The sequence below is a fragment of the Pan troglodytes genome, chromosome 18 (assembly GCF_028858775.2).
Source record: "Pan troglodytes isolate AG18354 chromosome 18, NHGRI_mPanTro3-v2.0_pri, whole genome shotgun sequence".
NCBI lineage: Eukaryota > Metazoa > Chordata > Mammalia > Primates > Hominidae > Pan > Pan troglodytes.
The window spans coordinates 65,199,803-65,216,333 of record NC_072416.2 but is presented as its reverse complement, the minus strand read 5'-3'; the positions used below and the strand labels follow the sequence as shown (position 1 = coordinate 65,216,333).

At 59.7% G+C, this 16,531-nt stretch overlaps 3 protein-coding genes across 10 annotated transcripts; 1 reads left to right on the top strand and 2 right to left on the bottom strand.

The window, feature by feature from the left end:
* Positions 1–123: 123 nt before the first annotated feature.
* HSF4 (heat shock transcription factor 4) lies at positions 124–5,282 on the bottom strand. Of its 2 annotated transcripts, none has more exons than XM_001161177.6 (13): positions 5,148–5,282; positions 4,452–4,560; positions 4,236–4,363; positions 4,012–4,136; positions 3,687–3,762; positions 3,460–3,524; positions 2,860–2,962; positions 2,483–2,621; positions 2,135–2,258; positions 1,133–1,238; positions 968–1,033; positions 721–790; positions 124–438 (listed from the first exon to the last, which is right to left on the bottom strand). In XM_001161177.6, the coding sequence occupies exons 1-13, from the start codon at positions 5,268–5,270 to the stop codon at positions 284–286; spliced, it is 1,389 nt and encodes a 462-aa protein (XP_001161177.1). In that variant the 5' UTR covers positions 5,271–5,282; the 3' UTR covers positions 124–283. The 2 variants fall into 2 exon arrangements, with proteins under 2 accessions (XP_001161177.1, XP_016785500.1); XM_016930011.3 differs by having other exon boundaries at positions 2,135–2,362; positions 2,483–2,607.
* A 605-nt stretch (positions 5,283–5,887) lies between these two features.
* FBXL8 (F-box and leucine rich repeat protein 8) lies at positions 5,888–10,246 on the bottom strand. Of its 3 annotated transcripts, none has more exons than XM_063797247.1 (3): positions 10,021–10,124; positions 8,133–8,335; positions 5,888–7,257 (listed from the first exon to the last, which is right to left on the bottom strand). In XM_063797247.1, exon 3 carries the CDS (start codon positions 7,193–7,195, stop codon positions 6,245–6,247), a length of 951 nt encoding a protein of 316 aa, XP_063653317.1. In that variant the 5' UTR covers positions 7,196–7,257; positions 8,133–8,335; positions 10,021–10,124; the 3' UTR covers positions 5,888–6,244. The 3 variants fall into 3 exon arrangements, with proteins under 3 accessions (XP_063653317.1, XP_063653316.1, XP_511023.2); XM_063797246.1 differs by having other exon boundaries at positions 5,888–7,429; positions 10,021–10,118; XM_511023.7 differs by having other exon boundaries at positions 6,245–7,217; positions 10,021–10,246.
* TRADD (TNFRSF1A associated via death domain) lies at positions 10,120–15,897 on the top strand. Of its 5 annotated transcripts, none has more exons than XM_511022.8 (5): positions 10,120–10,239; positions 13,414–13,572; positions 14,428–14,705; positions 14,788–14,986; positions 15,123–15,897. In XM_511022.8, the coding sequence occupies exons 2-5, from the start codon at positions 13,422–13,424 to the stop codon at positions 15,431–15,433; spliced, it is 939 nt and encodes a 312-aa protein (XP_511022.4). In that variant the 5' UTR covers positions 10,120–10,239; positions 13,414–13,421; the 3' UTR covers positions 15,434–15,897. The 5 variants fall into 5 exon arrangements, with proteins under 5 accessions (XP_511022.4, XP_009429270.2, XP_009429271.2 ...); XM_009430995.5 differs by having other exon boundaries at positions 10,154–10,403; XM_016930017.4 differs by having other exon boundaries at positions 10,182–10,453.
* Positions 15,898–16,531: the final 634 nt, after the last annotated feature.

Here is a 16,531-nt window from a genome sequence, read left to right as displayed (position 1 = left end):
CCACCCTCCTGGGGTTCCTCTATTAAAAACCTAGTATCTGGACGCTTCTACAAATGCAAAATCACCCCCCACCCATAACTCCTGTGCTCCCTGGTCGATAGAGAAAAGAGACCAGAAACAGAAAAAAAAAAAAAAACGGAGTTTATGTGCAGGGATAGTCGGGGTAGTGGAGAGAGGCCATTCAGTAGTGGGGGCTTCGCTCACCCCCGATAGGGGGCGCCAGGAAGCCAAGAAGGATGTTCAGCGGCGGACTGGTTCCAAGCCCCTTCAGAGGCGCGGGGTCTTAGGGGGAGGGACTGGCTTCCGGGCCCAAGTAGGAGGCGGTCCGGCTCTCAGGAGTGCTATAAATGGTTAAAGCCCCAGGCAGGCCCAGGGCTGGGCCTCCCAAGGCCGCCTGGACATCCAGCAGGAGTGGGGCCCCGAGCGTGGGGTCCTTCCCTAGGAGAAGTGGGACTGCGCTCACCAGGGGAAATGTTCCCCCTCCTTTCTTCAGGGAAGGAGAGCCCTGCCCGCCTGCCTTCTGCTCAGTTAGGATGAAACATCCATTCTTAACCTCCCCACTCTCGCCCAATGGTGAGGGCATGGGTGGCTCAAGGAACGCTCTGCAGTGCAGCCTGAACTCAGGATTTCCCTGCAAATTGCAGATTGCCCCCTCACTCAATCAAGGTAGCTCAGCCCAATCACGGCGTCCTCCCAGGTAGGAGTCATCACAACCATTACCTGGGCTTGGAGAATTTAACCCCTTGACCGCCAGCTCAGGCTCACCCCGCTCTGGAACCAAGGGCTGCATCTGCGTGAGAACCGCAGGGAGCAGCTGGGGAGGGGACCTAGCAGCTGAGGGGGACAGCTGGGAAATCACTGTGACAATTCTTCTAGAGACACAGCTTTGGCTCACAGAGAACAGCTATGGACCAGAGGGCTTGACGCAGCCACCCCTGGCCTCTGCCCTCCCCGACCCATTTCTTACCAAGGACAGCTCCATGTCCAAGTCCATCAGGGTCCATTCTCGCCCTTGGAGACTGGGGCCCAGCACCTGAGGAGAGCTCTGGGTCAGTGGTGCCCTCCCCAGGCTCCACAGAGAGCTAGACCCCACCAGGTCTCATGCCCCTGTTTCAGCAGAAGGGGTACTCACATCTAGAGGCCCTATAGGTTCCACACTTTCTTGAGGGGGCTGAAGTAGCATCGGAGGCAGCAGACTCTCTGGGCTCCTGTCCCCACTTTCCAGGCTCAGAGGCCCCCTGTGCAGACAGAACTGCTTTTGGCCTGCAGTGTCCACCCCGCATTAAGTTCCCAAGGAACCCAGATGCATCAAGATTTTAATCCCCCAACATTTAGAAAATGATAGGAGAGGATCCCCATCCTCTCTCCACCCCCAACTTCCCCACTCCTGCCATAAATGGCACAGAGAAAGTGCCTCTGCTTCCTACCTGGGACCTGAAGTTTGGGTGGTGGAGCTGGGGCTTTGGGACCCCTCCCCTCCCTATGCAAGTATCAATATCCATGCTTCTTTATCTTCTTTCTTTCTTTCTTTCTTCCTTTCTTTTTTCTTTCTTTCTCTCTCTCTCTCTCTTTCCTTCTTTCTTTCTTTTCTTTTTTCTTTTTCTTTTTTTTGGAGACAGTTTCACTATGTCACCCACTATGTCACTATGGCACTGTCTTGGCTAACTGCAGCCTCCACCTCCCAAGTTCAAGCAACTGTCCTGCCTCAGCCTCCTGAGTAGCTGGGACTACAGGCAAACGCCACCACACCCAGCTAATTTTTGTATTTTTAGCAGAGGCGGGGGGTTTCACCATGTTGGCCAGGCTGGTGTTGAACTCCTGACCTCAAGTGATCTGCCCGCCTCAGCCTCCCAAAGTGCTGGGATTACATGCATGAGCCACCTCATAGCCACCAATGCTTCTTAAACTATTGTGTACTTTGCAGTCACCCCAGGGAACTCATTTCATATGTAGGTTTCTAAGCCCTTCCGCAGATGCTGAGTGCCCTGACTGGGAGGCTCTGCTTTCCACAGAACTCTGATGCTGGGGCCAAGAAATCAGGTGAGTATCATGGAGTCAAGTGGCTAGGAAGCTTTGTGGGCTGGTAAGGGCTGTTCTATCACAGGGCTCATGGGCCAGCTGGGGCTCTGCTCACCTGTCAGGTATCTCCCTGGGATCCCCTGGTTCAGGCTGTTGGGCATTCCTGGGCCCCTCGGGGCTGAAGCTCCCTTTCCCTTCCAGGATGGCCTGCACCACAGCCACAGGCAGTGGCGGGGGGGCTGTCACGCAGAAGTCACACTCGTTTGGGGCCAGGGCCAGCCCGGCCTCGCCATCCCCCCCTGGACTGGCCGGCTCTTCTTTGAGCAGTGCCAGGCCCTTCTCCCTGCACCGGAGAAAAGCTTCAACCAGACCCTGGCACTGACTTCTCCCTCTACCCCTCCAGCCATCTGGGCTGCCAGGCCCTCCCCCACAGGCCCCCCAGGGGCAGCCCTGTCCCCCTTACCTCCTGCCATCACTGGAGGGAGAAAGCCTGGTCCCCTCAGGGGATGGAGAGTCTTCTGGGATGTCAGAGATGATGGGGCCCCTGGCCCTGTGAGGGCTAAGGCCCAAAGTTGTCTCTGGGAGAGGCTGTAAGTAGAAGGCTAGGCCCAGCCCTTGGCCTGTAGGCACAGGGAGAGCCAGAACCCCACCAACACCCACCTGGGCCAGGTCTAAGGGAGAAGGTTTGAGGGAGGAGGCTCAGTCCATGCTGGAGGGCCTGGGTCTGGTTGGGGGGAAGGCTGGCTTCCATCTTCTCTTCCTTTTAGGGGATGGGGAGAAGGAACAGGCTCTCCATAAGCCCAGCCATGCCCTTGGGAAGGGGGAAGAAGACAAACCTACCGACTGGATGAAGTAAGGGTCCTGCAGAAGGGCACCAGGTAGAGGGCAGGTGTTGAACTTGGCAGGTGTTGGGCATGAGCTCCCCTCATCCAGCATCAGGGACCTGTGTGGTCGATCAGGGCACAGGCAGGGGTGGGGCAGGGTCAGCCCCCAGGCACCTCGGCCTGCACTTCCCTCCCTCCCTCAGGCCCCAGCAGCCAAGTCAGCAGAGCTGAGGCCTGTTGCCAGGGTGTCAGTCACATGCTGGAGGTGGAAGGGGCTCCCCCTAGAGATGGGGGCCCTTTGTGGGTAGAGAGGGGAGGGAGGGAACCTGGTTTGAGCCCCAGGGTCTCAGCTGTTGGGAAGCCTTGCCGGAGGGGGAAGGGGCTGCTGGGGTAGGAATTTGGGAATAAGGTCCTGGAATGGGAGGATCTGGGAGTGGGGACACCAGGTGGCAGAGTTGGGGGGAAGTGGATCCTAGATGGGGTGAGGAAGCCTGTAGCGCAGGGGGAGGAATGAGGATTCCCGGTGAAGGAGTTTCCAGAGGAGAAGGGGTCCTTGCAAGGGGACTTCTGGGGGGTCTTGGAAGTGGGTGTGGGCCTTCTTGGCTTGCTCACTCACAGCTTTCTCTTGCCTCCTGCATTGCTCGGCCCCGCCTGAAGTGGCCCAAAGAGACACTGGATCAGCTGAAGAGAAAGCAAAGGTTTAATTCATACTTTGGACACAGCCCCCCCACCCCCGCACTTCCAGGTGAGGGAGGAAGTCTTAACAGGGGCGCCGGGGGACTGGGCGGTGGAATGGGGTGTCGAGGAGTGGGAGGGAGAAGCGAGGCTTGGGGAGAGGAACACCTTGCCAATGACCCGGTGCTGCTGACCGTGGCTCTGCCGAAGTGTCACCACCTCCCGCCACAAGATCTCGTTCTGCCTGAGGAAGGGGTGGGAGGGTGCTGAGGCATCTGAGAGTTCGCCCAGTCACCACCCCCCACAGAATGGCGAGGCTGGGGACCCAGGAGACCACCCCGCTGACTGGCCATCCCAGAGATCGCCCGTAAGTCTAGATGGAGGCGCCAAGGCCGGAGAGAGGAAGGGGCTGCCCAGAACTGCTGGCCGGCCAGTTATGGTCTCATCCCGAACCCCCCACCCCTGTCCCCTCTTTCCCCGCCCGCCCCCGCACTGCCTGAGCTCCCGCAGCCGCGCCTCGGTGCTCTCCTGCACTCCCCGCAAAGCCTGCACCTCGCCCAGTAGTCGACCCAGGTCCTCCGGGCGCCAGCGGCCGTCGTCGCCGCGCAGCGCGGGCACCTGCAGGCGGGAGGCACCGTCGGGACTGGGTCGCAGGAGCAAGGCAGGCAGTCCCAGCACCCCTCCTCCTCTTTGCTCATTCCCGCAGGCCGCCCCCACCTTGCGCCGCACGCGCTCCAGTAGCTGCTCGCGGCCGCGCACGAAGCTCGGGTGCTGGAACTCGACGTGGTCGCGCTCCGGCCTAAGCAGGCCGCCCTGCTCGATGCTCACCACCTTCCGAAAACCGTCTGGGGAGTGGGGCGTGGGGGCGTGGGTCGCCCCATCCCCGGCACCGAGTCCCCCATCCCCGCTCCCCGCCCGGCCGTAGGGACTCACACATGTTGAGTTGGCGCACGAAGCTCGCCATGTTGCTATGCTTGAAATACTGGGGCAGCACTTCCTTGGCGAAACGGCTCTGGTCGCTTACGAGGAAACTGGTCCCGCTCTACCAAGAACGCCGCCCGCCCACCGTGCGGGCGGAGACCAGGAGGGTGAGCGGTGCCCGCTCACGGCCAGTCCTGCGCTCCAGCGCGCGCACACACTCATGCTCACTCTTGGGTCCAGGCCTGCCGCTTACGGGGATATGGGTCGAGGCCAGGCCAGAACGGGCTCCGAGGCCTAGCCTGGAGCGACCACAGTGAGTCCCTACCCCCAGCCAGACCCTGACTCCATACTCGGTTCTCAGAAAGGAGAGGCTGACGGGGTTCCCAGCCCCGCAATGTGACCCTGAGCTAGACCAGCCCTTCCCATCTCCCGGCCTCTGTTTTCCCATCTGTCGGATGGGGTAGGGTGGGAACTAAATGGCCTCGGAGGTCCCTCGGACTCTAGGTCTTCAGAAGGCAGGCTCCTAACCCTTCTTCGGCCGCAGAGGGAACCCCCCTCTCGCACACCCCCTCCAAGGTGAACTTCTCTGAATGGCCAAATCCGGGGATCCACGGCCCAGTCTCAGGAGGGGGTTGGGCGGGCATGGGTGTTCACTGACGTGGAGGGACCCCGGGACCACAGGGGGAATCGAGGGGCCCCGGCCCTCACCGGGCTCCAGCGGATCAGGTGGTCTGTGCCTGGGTCCCCCACCAGCGCCCATAGCTTGCCGAGGAAGGCAGGCACGGGGCTGGGGCCTGGCTCCGTGGGCAGCGCAGCTGGCGCTTCCTGCATGGTGCAGTCTCGGCCCGGCTCTGCGCTCGGGCCCGGCCGCTGCGGGCTCGTCAAAGCCGCGGAAAGTGCTGCGTTTGCCGCCCGCTCCGCCCTACTCCGCCCCGGGGCGCCGGGTCAGGCGGGGGCCACGTGCAAGCCCGCGGGGCGGGGCTCGGACAGCGGCCGAGGCACCAGCAGGCAGAAAAGGCTGGCTGGATGGGATGTGTGGAGTGGAGTGGAGTGGAGGGGTGGGGTGGGGTGAGATGAGTGGGAGACTTGGGTTCGAGTCCCACCCCTCTCGGTCCCTCTATTTCCTTCTTTGTTCTACAGGCGAAATCGCCGGTGCGCGACCTGGTGTGGGCTGGGCAAGTCCTAGAAGGTAATGGCCAGAGGCACAGTGAAGCCCCAGGCAGGGCAAGCAGATAGGAAGGGGGGGCAGGGAAGCACGCCCCCTCCCGCCGAACCCCGGGATGTAGTCATTCCAAGGGTGTGAGTGCCCCGACCCTGACCCCCCGCAGCTGTGTCGTCCAGAGGATCTTGAGGAAACCCAACCTCTGCCGGGATGGCTCCTCCGGTACCCCGCGCGTTCCCTGTCCTTCCCTTTCAGATCCGACCCCGCCTTTAATAGGACGCAGAAACACTGCAGGATTTGTTTATTTCACACTCACCCTTGAGGCCCGGCCCGCGCCCGTGCCCTCCCTCTCCCTGCGCCGGGGCCGCGGAGCTGCAGAGTCCGCAGAGGGGTGGAGGCAAGAGAGGGGGGCAGTGTGTCCAGGACCGAGCGGGTGGGGCGTCTGCAGAGGGTGAGAGCAGCGAGTGGTCTCAGGGCGCCCAGGACTGGTCCCGATGCCATCACAGTTCCCAACTCGGTAAAGACCCGGGGGGCAACAATCCCAAAAGAAGGCACTAGCACTCGGGGCGCGCCTGGACACCCCCCACCCGGTTCCCTCTCAGAGCGCTTACGTCCACGGGGACGGGGGAGAGAAGTCGCCCAATCACGCCACGAGCGTAGGCCTCCAGGGATGCGGCTCGCGCGTGAGCTTGAGGGTATAGGTGCGCAGGCGCGGGCAGTGCGCGCGGAAGGCGTCCAGCACCGAGTGGCTCACCACGCAGAAGCAATGCACCTCGCGCAGGGCCGCGCAGCGCGCCGCCAGCTCCTCCAGCGCGGCGTTCAGCTCGGCCGAAGCGGCTGCGCGCACCTCGAGCGCGCACAGGGTTGCGGCGTAGTGGTGCGCTGCGAAGCGCACTGGGCCTACGGTGTCGCCTGAGAGGTTGAGGCGCAGCGCAGCCACGGGGACGGCTGGCTGCAGGACGCGCGTCACGCTCTCAGCGGGCAGCGCGGGCTCCAGCTCCAGCTCCACTGCCAGCCCAGGGTGGCGGCGGCGCAACGCGACCCAGGCTTCGTTGGGCAGCGGGGACGCGCGTGCATCTTCGGGGCACGCGCACCGCAGAGCCAAGAGCGCGAAAGGCGCTCGGTCTGGCGCCGCCAGTGCTTCGAGGATGGCGTGCGACAAACTGGCTAGGTGCAGGCCGAGAGCGCGCAGGCGCGGGCAGGCCTCCAGTAGCTCGAGCACTGAGCCGGGACCCACGCTGCCCACTAGGGTACTGTTGTCCAGAAAAAGGCTGTGGAGCTCGGGACAGCTGCGCGCCGCCTGCAGCACCAGCGCGTCGTCCAGTGTGAAGGGCAAGCGCCGCAGGTCGAGGTGGCGTAGCTGGCTGGCCGCCCCGCATACAGCGTGCACAGCCTCCAGGACGTCGCGGCCCGCGTAGAAGAGCGGTTTTTCTCCGCGGCACTCCAGGCGCAGGCCTCGCAGCCCCGGGGCACGGCCCGCCAGAACCATCAGCAGCTCGATGGCCGCCCGGCGGCTCGGCTTCCTCGATGGCTCAAATTCCAGCCGTAGGTTGTGAACGTGGTCGAGGCAGGCGGACAGATAAGGTGGCAGCATGCCTTCCAGCTCACATTCGCAACTTGGGTTAGAGCCGTGCAGAAAAGGCCTCGGCTGAGTCCCTGCGACCAGCGGAGAAGCCTCTACCCACCCCTTAGCTGGGGTTCCAGCTGCCATCCCATTTCCTGCCTCCCTCCCCACGTCTCTGTTCAGACCACGACTGTTGCCCCAAAGGAGGGAACTCGCATCCTATCCTTTTAGAAGATTTCAGTGGCGTCTGCCACAGGATGAAACCTGGACATGGAGAGCCAATGATATTTTAGGAACTGGGCTTTCTCAGCTGTCTCTAAGGAGTCTTGGCATGGCCTCCGGACTGCTAGGTTCGAATTCTGCCTCTGCCATTCCCTAGCTGAGTGACCCGTGGGAAGTGATTAAGTCTCTTTGCCTCAGTTTCCTATCTGGGCAATGGAGGTAATGATAATACCTATCTACCACACAAGGTTTTCGTAAGGATTAAATTAGTTAATATATGTAAGGCACTTAAAAACAATGGTTGGTATATACTAGGCAGTCAATACATGTCAGCAATTATCATTATTATTATTTTGAGATAAACTGTCACTCTGTCGCCAAGCTGGAGTGCAGTGGCGCCATCTCGGCTCACTGCAACCTTTGCCTCCCGGGTTCAAGCGATTCTCGTGCCTCAGCCTCCCGAGTAGCTAGAATTATAGGCGCCCACCACCACGCCCGGCTAGTTTTTGTATTTTAGTAGAGACGAGGTTTCAGCATGTTGGCCAGGCTGCTCTCAAACTCCTGACCTCAGGTGATCCACCCGCCTCGGCCTGCCAAAGTGCTGGGATTACAGGCATGAGCCACCACGCCCGGCCAGCAATTATTTTTTAATATGGGGGAGTCAACCTGAATATCTACCTAGCCCACGACTCCACGGAGAAGGTGAGTGGGCGGTGGGGAGAGGAGTGTGGAGGAGCAGGCTCACCTGATTTTTGTGTCGTGCCACACGGCGCTGCAGGTAGCAGCGGCGGCCCAGGCCCTGCAGACCCTGGCGGCGGCAGCACGGTCTCTCAGGGACAGGTGGCGGAAGATGAGTGCCAGCACCTCCTCTGGCAGTCCCTCTCCAGGCTCGGCCATGGCCCAGATCCGGCTGGGGTGGGAGGATCCGCCACTCCCAATAGCTCCGGCCTGGAGAGAGACGGACGTCTCTGAGCTCGGGAAGGCGCAAAGTGTTGCAGGAAGACCGAGCTTAGGTGTACAAATGCTTGTGGCCTGAGGAACTGAGGGCCTCTCAGACAGCATGGGGCATCAGATAACCCCGAAACTTGTTCACAAAGCAGATTTCACCGCCTCACCTACTAAATCAGGCTCTCCGGAAAGGGTAAGGCCCAGGAATCTGCATTTCAACAAGCCCCTGTGACTCCACAGGTTCCACGTTGAGAACTCCCCTCCCTTTTTTTTTTTTTTTTTTTTTTTTTTTTTTTTTTTTTGAGACAGGGTCTCGCTCTTTACCCAGGCTGGAGTGCAGTGGCGCAATCACAACTCACTGCACCCTCAGTCTCCCGGGCTCAAGCAATCCTCCCACCTCAGCCTCCCGAGTAGCTGGGACTACAGGGGCACGCCACCACGCCTGGCTAATTTTTGTAATTTTGTTGCAGAGACGAGGTCTCGCTTTGTTGCCCAGACTGACCTCGAACTCCTAGGCTCAAGATCGGCCCGCCTGGGCCTCCCAAAGTGCTGGGATTACGGGCATGAGCCACCGCGCCCGGCCTGAGAAACCCCATTTTAACCCCGCCGGTTAGTAGAAAGTGACTACAGGGTTAATAAGGCGGGAGCGTTAATGTAGGCTTTTCTTTGTCAGGGACCATGAGCCAATCAGGAAGCGAGGCGTGGGCGGGGCAAAGCTGGATCCACCCCTGGAGGGGAGGCTCCTTCCCCGCCTCCGCCTCGCGGGGGAGATGTCCCGGGTGCTTCCTAAGACAGCCCCACTGGATGAAAAAAAACTTGGGTCTCTGGGACCTGACGGTTCTGGGGCCTGAGGGGCTCAAGATTTAAGTTCCGACCCCTGAGCAGCCCTGGCTCCCGCTGAGCAATTTGGGTTCGGCTGGAACTCCGCAGACCCACCCTGGAGCGCAGCCTTTAGAGGGGGATGGGTTACTGGAAAGTGTGAGTCCTCTTTGAAGTTGCCAATCCTGTTTGTTTTTGTTTTGTTTTGTTTTGAGACGGAATCTAGCTGTGTCGCCCAGGCTGGAGTGCAGTGGCGAGATCTCGGCTCACTGCAAACTCCGCCTCGCGGGTTCAAGCGATTCTCCTGCCTCAGCCTCCCGAGTAGCTGGGACTCCAGGCGCGCGCCACCTCGCCCGGCTAATTTTTGTATTTTTAGTAGAGACGGGGTTTCACCATATTGGCCAGGCTGGTCTCAAACTCCTTACCTCAGGTGATCCACCTGCCTCGGCCTCCCAAAGTGCTGGGATTACAGGCGTGAGCCACCACACCCGGCCGCCAATCTTGTTTTAAGGTTCTTAAAGGTTTGCGTATACAAGGCTTCACACTACTCGCCAGTTAATGTTCCCATATCTTCCGGGCTAACAGTTTCTCCCGGAATTTGTGCCACGTGTTTCCTGGGGCTTCAGATACGTTCGGCCGGGCTTGTACCTGGGACCCATGGGCACCCCGTTTTGAGTGCCCACTGGTAGCAGCGATCTTGAAGCCGGATCCCCAGGGGTACCAGAAAATTCTGGTCTCCAGGGGGCGCCCCCTTGATCTACCGAAGTCTGGCAGCTGTAGCTCTTACGAGCCCCCCGCCTCGTAAGAATCGCAAACCCCCAAAGTCGGGTCTTCCTGCCGTCTAACCTTGGGCGCTGGTGTCTTACCTGCTCGGCGGACCAGATGGGCTTTGCCCGGGGCAGGGGACTGGCAGCAGAGGACAGCAGACGGGAAGCAGCCACCGGGAGCCCGCGGGGCGGGACGCGCGGGCGGACGGGGCGGCTCGGGCTAGGGCACCGCCCCGGCGCCTCCGCGCACACCCGGAAGCGGCGGAGTAGAGCGGAGCCTGGCGGGCGTGGGAACCCAGGCCCCGCCGAGGCGGCCAGGTTAGTGCAGCAGGTGGGTGGGTGGGCTCCCCGGTGCAGGCGGGAGAGGAGGTGGATCTTGGCTCCGAAGCGTGGGCGCGGCGCAGATGTCACCGGCGGCTGCTCCAGCCAGCTGGTGGCGGCGGCCTACTGAGCTGTTCGAACACCGTGGGAGGCGGAGGACGGTACGGAATTTGGCCCCCGCAGGCTCCTCGTCCCTGCCAGCACTTTCGAGGTGCAGTAGGGCCCTGCAGGAGAGAGGGTGGGGGAGAAGGGGCTGGTTCTGAATACTTCCTTGAGCGGAGACCCCCTTGCCCACCCCAGCCGATCGCACGTGCGAAACCCCAGCTTGAGGGTGGGCTAGTGGGAGCCTGGGAAGCTCCCCTCAAGCGCTCGGGAGCTGCGTAGCTGAGTAGGGGGTGTGCCCGGCGGGTCGCAAGGAGTCACAGGCTTTCAGTTCTGGGCCACGCCCACAGGCTGTCTCTGTCCACCCAGCCAGAGGTGGGGCTGCCCCCGGGACTGTTAGGTGTTCAGGGGGCACCGTGCGTGGCTCGTCCCTGGAAACAGGCGCAGAAGTTGTTAGGTCGGTACCCAAGCGCCCCACAGTCTCCGGCCACCAAACTTTCTCAGGACCCAGCCTGGAAGCCTCAGCCCTGCCCAAAAAGGGACGACTCCTGGTGGGTGGGGCGCGGGGCTTCCCAAGGAGGGGCTTCCGTGAAAGAACACGTAAGAAGAGCTGCCAATCGGCGGATGCGAAACTAGGGCCCTGGCCTCTTTACCCTGTTAACTCGACCTCCAGCCTGGCTCACCTTCCCCATCTTCTAGTATTAGTGAGTGTGAGAAAGCATCCCCAGTCTCCAGGTTCCCAGTACTCCCCACCTCCCCCTCGACCCCCACAGACCTGATGGGCAGACAATGGTCCCGTTCGGTCCCCACTTCCACCCCTTGGGGTGGGACCATAACCAAGTCAAGCACTCTCAAGTCAAGGGGCCAGAAAGACATGAAAGAGGGAATGTTTCCAGGGGAAGTTCCCACTCTCTCCTACTCCCCAGGCCACTTTCGAAGGACTCCCCCCTTATCTCACCTCCGTGGCTGGCTCCCTATTATGGACCCACTTGTCACCTGCAGAGTTTCCTGTTTTTTCTTGTTTTGCTTTTAAAGAAAACAAATTTATTTTGCTCTTTTAATACAAAGAAAATATGTCTACTTCACATAAAGCAGAAAATATTGCTAAATACAAAGAAAATAAAAATCACCCACAATCCTTCCCCACCCCCACCTACCTTCCTTCATCCTGCCCAGAGATAAACAAAATGCAAACTTCCTGTTACTATCCAGACTGTGGTTTGGCGTAAGTACACAAGTATTAATGTTTTCTATGAAAAGATTAGGAGGCCGGGTGTGGTGCCTCACACCTGTAATCCCAGCACTTTGGGAAGCTGAGGTGGGCAGATCGCTTGAGCCCAGGAGTTTGAGACCAGCCTGGGCAACATGGTGAAACTCCATCTCTACTAAAAATACAAAAACTAGCCAGGCATGGCGGCGTGTGCCTAAAGTCCCAGCTACTTGAAAGGTTGAGGTGAGAGGGTTGCTTGAGCTGGGAAGGTCAAGGCTGCAGTGAGCTGCGATAGTGCCATTGCACTCCAGCCTGGGTGACAGAGCAAGACCCTGTCTCAAAAACAAGACAATTTAAAAAACAAAGGTCGAGAGTAGTGGCTTACTCCTGTAATCGCAGCACTTTGGGAGGCCAGGGCAGGAGGACAGCTTCCTGTTCCTCATGTAAACAGATGGCAGCTGGGCCACCCCATCTGTCCTACCCCATAGCTAACACTCAACACTCCTCTTAGCCCACCATATATAAACCCTGATGACTGGAGAGTACAGGAGTGTGACTGATGGGGCAGGAGGTAGGGCCTTGAGCCCATGATTCTAGGAAAAGGGTGGGTAGGAAAAGGGTGAGGTGGGGAGAAAGAGGAGGCAGTTTTCTACTTGCTGTCTCATGGGGTAGTAACTGGGAGACCATTGAGCTGTAGGTCAGTGCAGTGGTTCCTTGGCTGGGAATTTTGCCCCTGCTGGTCCAGGGCTAGGTTTTTGTCAGAAGATGGAGGAAGGAGATACTATACTAGCACCAAGGGGCCCTGGCTTTTTCTGGACAGGGAAGGAATAGAGCAATTTGTGTTGGAAATGACTGGAGCCGAACTCCAAGGGCTTTATAACAAAAAGGAATTATTTAGCTCACATAACTAAAAAGTCCAGTGTGCAATGGCTTCAGGGACGGCTGGATCCAGTGGCCTAGTATGCTTAGGAATGCACTTCTCCATCTCTTGACTCTTTCTTTCTGTGTCAGCTTCATTCCCAGCCAGGCTCTTCCCAAGCAGTGCTAAAGGAGAGCTACCTTTTCCTTCCAGTTCAGCCCCAAGGGAAGGGAAAGTAGTGCCTCTTTCCTATTGGCTCAACCAGAGTTGCAGGGTTGATTCTCATGGGTCCAACTTAAGTCCTATATCCCGCCCTGAACTAATCACTGCAGAAATGTGAATGGAATATGCAGATTGGCCAGGTCTGGTACACAAGCCCCACCTGGAACTAGGGAGTGGGACACAGGCACATGGATTGAGAAGAGGGAGGAGGGAAGTCCCCAAAGGTAAGTCAGGCTTGGGGAGAGAATCTGGGTAGATGCAAACTACAGGTGCCCTTCGAAGTGAAGACAGGAGGTTTAGTCTTAGGCTGAGGTCCTCCAGAGATGCTGGGCTCAAGTCTACTCAGAAGGCAAGGCCAGGATATGGGTCTGGTTGGCTTTGGGGCATGGGCACCATCCAGAATGAAGATGTCTCTTGTCCGCATTGGTAAGAGAGACACACAGGCCTGAGAAGGAAGCAGAGAAGCCCCATTGCAGGATCTGCCTCTGCTTCCCCTCCACTGTGACCTTGGGCTCTTTCTCCAAGAAGGCAGTGGAGGGACAGTCCTCACTGCAAGCCTGGCGTGGGTGGGACTCTGTACAGAGCCAGGAGCTCAAGGGGCTTCCTGTGAGATGGTGAACTCCTGTCCCAAGTATGCCAACCAGTGGTGGGGACAACTGAACCATGTGGGACTTGAGGCTACTGTGGTGGGGACAGCTGAACCACGTGGGGCTGGGTAGTTGTCTCCAGGGTGGAGGGAGGGGGGATGAACTGGATACCTGACTGACTGCATCTCCAGGAGGTGAGATGGCAGCTGGGCAAAATGGGCACGAAGAGTGGGTGGGCAGCGCATACCTGTTTGTGGAGTCCTCGCTGGACAAGGTGGTCCTGTCGGATGCCTACGCGCACCCCCAGCAGAAGGTGGCAGTGTACAGGGCTCTGCAGGCTGCCTTGGCAGGTGCGTGGATGGGCGGGCATGTGGAGAGGAAGGGGTGGCCTGGAGCATTTTGTGGGTGGGCCTGGGTTTAGCCACCTTTAAGAAGAAGATTTGGGGTGGGAGGAGCAAGACGGAGGACCCCTGGCTGTGCAGACTTTCTTCTCTGCTTGTGGCATGACCTTGAGGATAGGCGTGTGTTCTCGAGTCTGTGTATGATTTACCAATTTGTGCACTAACGTCCTTTGCTCCATCCCCGCCCCCCTCCACCAGCCGGCTCGCTCCTTTCTACTAATTGTGGATGTCTCTCTCCTCTTTTCCTCTCTTACTGCAGCACTCCTTGCTCAAGACCCCTCCCCAGTACCTACCCTTCCAGGCCCCCCTTTCCCATCTCAGGGCAGAGGCCACAGGGGGCTGAAGCGGGTTGGGGGATCTGTTCGTGGCCTCAGAGCGGCGAGAGCCCCTCTTCTTCCCGAGCAGTGGGAGTCGCGCTTGGTGGAGGCCGAAGACCTGAGACCTCTCGCCCTCCTCTGCCCTGCTGGCCGCCTACCCAGACGGCTTGTTTGCCCAGGGCACACGCCCCCTTTTCTGTGCTTCGAAGTCCCTCTCTTTTGCCAACCCTCATTTGGGGCGTGAGAGCGGGGGCTAGGTGGCACCCACTCTGTCTTAGGGTGCTCCCTGTGACAGATCCTGGTCTTCTTTCTGGGTTATTGCTGTTTGTATCCCAATTTTGCTTCCCAGCTGGGTACTCTGGGGTAACTGCACCCTAGGTCAGGGGATGGGACGCGGGGCTTCACCACGGGCTTCGCCCCTCCTCTGGCCGTTTGGAGAACGGCCGAGCTTGGGGACCGCCCGGCGCCTGACCGCCCGCCTCCGCAGAGAGCGGCGGGAGCCCGGACGTGCTGCAGATGCTGAAGATCCACCGCAGCGACCCGCAGCTGATCGTGCAGCTGCGATTCTGCGGGCGGCAGCCCTGTGGCCGCTTCCTCCGCGCCTACCGCGAGGGGGCGCTGCGCGCCGCGCTGCAGAGGAGCCTGGCGGCCGCGCTCGCCCAGCACTCGGTGCCGCTGCAACTGGAGCTGCGCGCCGGCGCCGAGCGGCTGGACGCTTTGCTGGCGGACGAGGAGCGCTGTTTGAGTTGCATCCTAGCCCAGCAGGTGCGGCCGGGCTAGGGTCAGGATGGGGTAGGGCGGGGATCCGCGGCTAAGTCCCCCGTGACGGCACGTTCCATTCCCCTAGCCCGACCGGCTCCGGGATGAAGAACTGGCTGAGCTGGAGGATGCGCTGCGAAATCTGAAGTGCGGCTCGGGGGCCCGGGGTGGCGACGGGGAGGTCGCTTCGGCCCCCTTGCAGCCCCCGGTGCCCTCTCTGTCGGAGGTGAAGCCGCCGCCGCCGCCGCCACCTGCCCAGACTTTTCTGTTCCAGGGTCAGCCTGTAGGTGAGGCGCAGGCGGAGAGGCGGGGTCACCAGGAGGTTGGAGTCTGGGGAGGGGCAGGGGTCGTTGCCGGATGGGGATGGGTGGGACCGGCGCTGGGGGTCCCCGCCCTCACCCAGTTTCCCCACTCCCTCCGCAGTGAATCGGCCGCTGAGCCTGAAGGACCAACAGACGTTCGCGCGCTCTGTGGGCCTCAAATGGCGCAAGGTGGGGCGCTCACTGCAGCGAGGCTGCCGGGCGCTGCGGGACCCGGCGCTGGACTCGCTGGCCTACGAGTACGAGCGCGAGGGACTGTACGAGCAGGCCTTCCAGCTGCTGCGGCGCTTCGTGCAGGCCGAGGGCCGCCGCGCCACGCTGCAGCGCCTGGTGGAGGCACTCGAGGAGAACGAGCTCACCAGCCTGGCAGAGGACTTGCTGGGCCTGACCGATCCCAATGGCGGCCTGGCCTAGACCAGGGGTGCAGCCAGCTTTTGGAGAACCTGGATGGCCTTAGGGTTCCTTCTGCGGCTATTGCTGAACCCCTGTCCATCCACGGGACCCTGAAACTCCACTTGGCCTATCTGCTGGACCTGCTGGGGCAGAGTTGATTGCCTTCCCCAGGAGCCAGACCACTGGGGGTGCATCATTGGGGATTCTGCCTCAGGTACTTTGATAGAGTGTGGGGTGGGGGGGACCTGCTTTGGAGATCAGCCTCACCTTCTCCCATCCCAGAAGTGGGGCTTACAGCCAGCCCTTACAGTTTCACTCATGAAGCACCTTGATCTTTGGTGTCCTGGACTTCATCCTGGGTGCTGCAGATACTGCAGTGAAGTAAAACAGGAATCAATCTTGCCTGCCCCCAGCTCACACTCAGCGTGGGACCCCGAATGTTAAGCAATGATAATAAAGTATAACACGGTTTTTGATGTGAGAAATACAAGTAGTAGTGGCTTACACCTGTAATCCCAACAATTTGGGAGACAGAGATAGGAGGATTGCTTGAGCTCAGGAGTTTGAGACCAGCCTGGGTAGTCCCAGCCACTTAGGAGGCTGAGGTGGGAGGATCCCTGGAGCATGGAAGGTTGAGGCTGCAGTGAGATGTCACTGAGCTACTGCACTCCAGCCTGGGTGACAGAGTGAGACCCTGTCTAAAAAAAAAAAAAAAAAGAAAAAGAGAAGTTGTGGAGGATGGAGGAAGGGGCCTAACCTGGGCAGGGGACAGGGGGTAGGCTTCCTGGAGGAGATGAGTGTGAGTAGGCATAGGGGTGGGCTATCGAGAGAAGGGCAGTGTTCAGGGCACAGACAGTCTCAGGCAAGGGCTTGAGGAAGGCTTGTGGGTTTTTCAATGAGGCCAGTAGGAAGCCTTTGAAGAGTTTCGGGAGTTAAGACTGGGAGGTGGTTTTTTTTTTTAATTTTTATTTTTTTTCAGATGGAGCTTCACTCTTATTTCCCAGGCTGTAGTGTAATGGCACGTTTTTGGCTCACTGCAACCTCCACCTCCTGGGTTCAAGCAATTCTCCTGTTTCAGCCTCCCAAGTAGCTGGGATTACAGGCGCCCACCACCATGCC

What these genes read in the sequence shown, in the direction of transcription:
- TRADD (XM_511022.8), top strand. Translation starts at nt 13,422, where the DNA reads ATGGCAGCTGGGCAAAATGGGCACGAAGAGTGGGTGGGCAGCGCATAC. An exon ending in TCTGCAGGCTGCCTTGGCAG is followed by an intron (nt 13,573 to 14,427) that starts GTGCGTGGATGG and finishes CCGCCTCCGCAG; the next exon opens with AGAGCGGCGGGAGCCCGGAC. An exon ending in GTTCCAGGGTCAGCCTGTAG is followed by an intron (nt 14,987 to 15,122) that starts GTGAGGCGCAGG and finishes CTCCCTCCGCAG; the next exon opens with TGAATCGGCCGCTGAGCCTG.
- HSF4 (XM_016930011.3), bottom strand. Translation starts at nt 5,270, where the DNA reads ATGCAGGAAGCGCCAGCTGCGCTGCCCACGGAGCCAGGCCCCAGCCCC. An exon ending in CGGCTGCGGGAGCTCAGGCA is followed by an intron (nt 3,763 to 4,011) that starts GTGCGGGGGCGG and finishes CCCCTTCCTCAG; the next exon opens with GCAGAACGAGATCTTGTGGC. An exon ending in ACCCTTACTTCATCCAGTCG is followed by an intron (nt 2,608 to 2,859) that starts GTAGGTTTGTCT and finishes TTCTACTTACAG; the next exon opens with CCTCTCCCAGAGACAACTTT.
- FBXL8 (XM_511023.7), bottom strand. Translation starts at nt 8,284, where the DNA reads ATGGCCGAGCCTGGAGAGGGACTGCCAGAGGAGGTGCTGGCACTCATC. An exon ending in TGGCACGACACAAAAATCAG is followed by an intron (nt 7,218 to 8,132) that starts GTGAGCCTGCTC and finishes CTCTAACCCAAG; the next exon opens with TTGCGAATGTGAGCTGGAAG.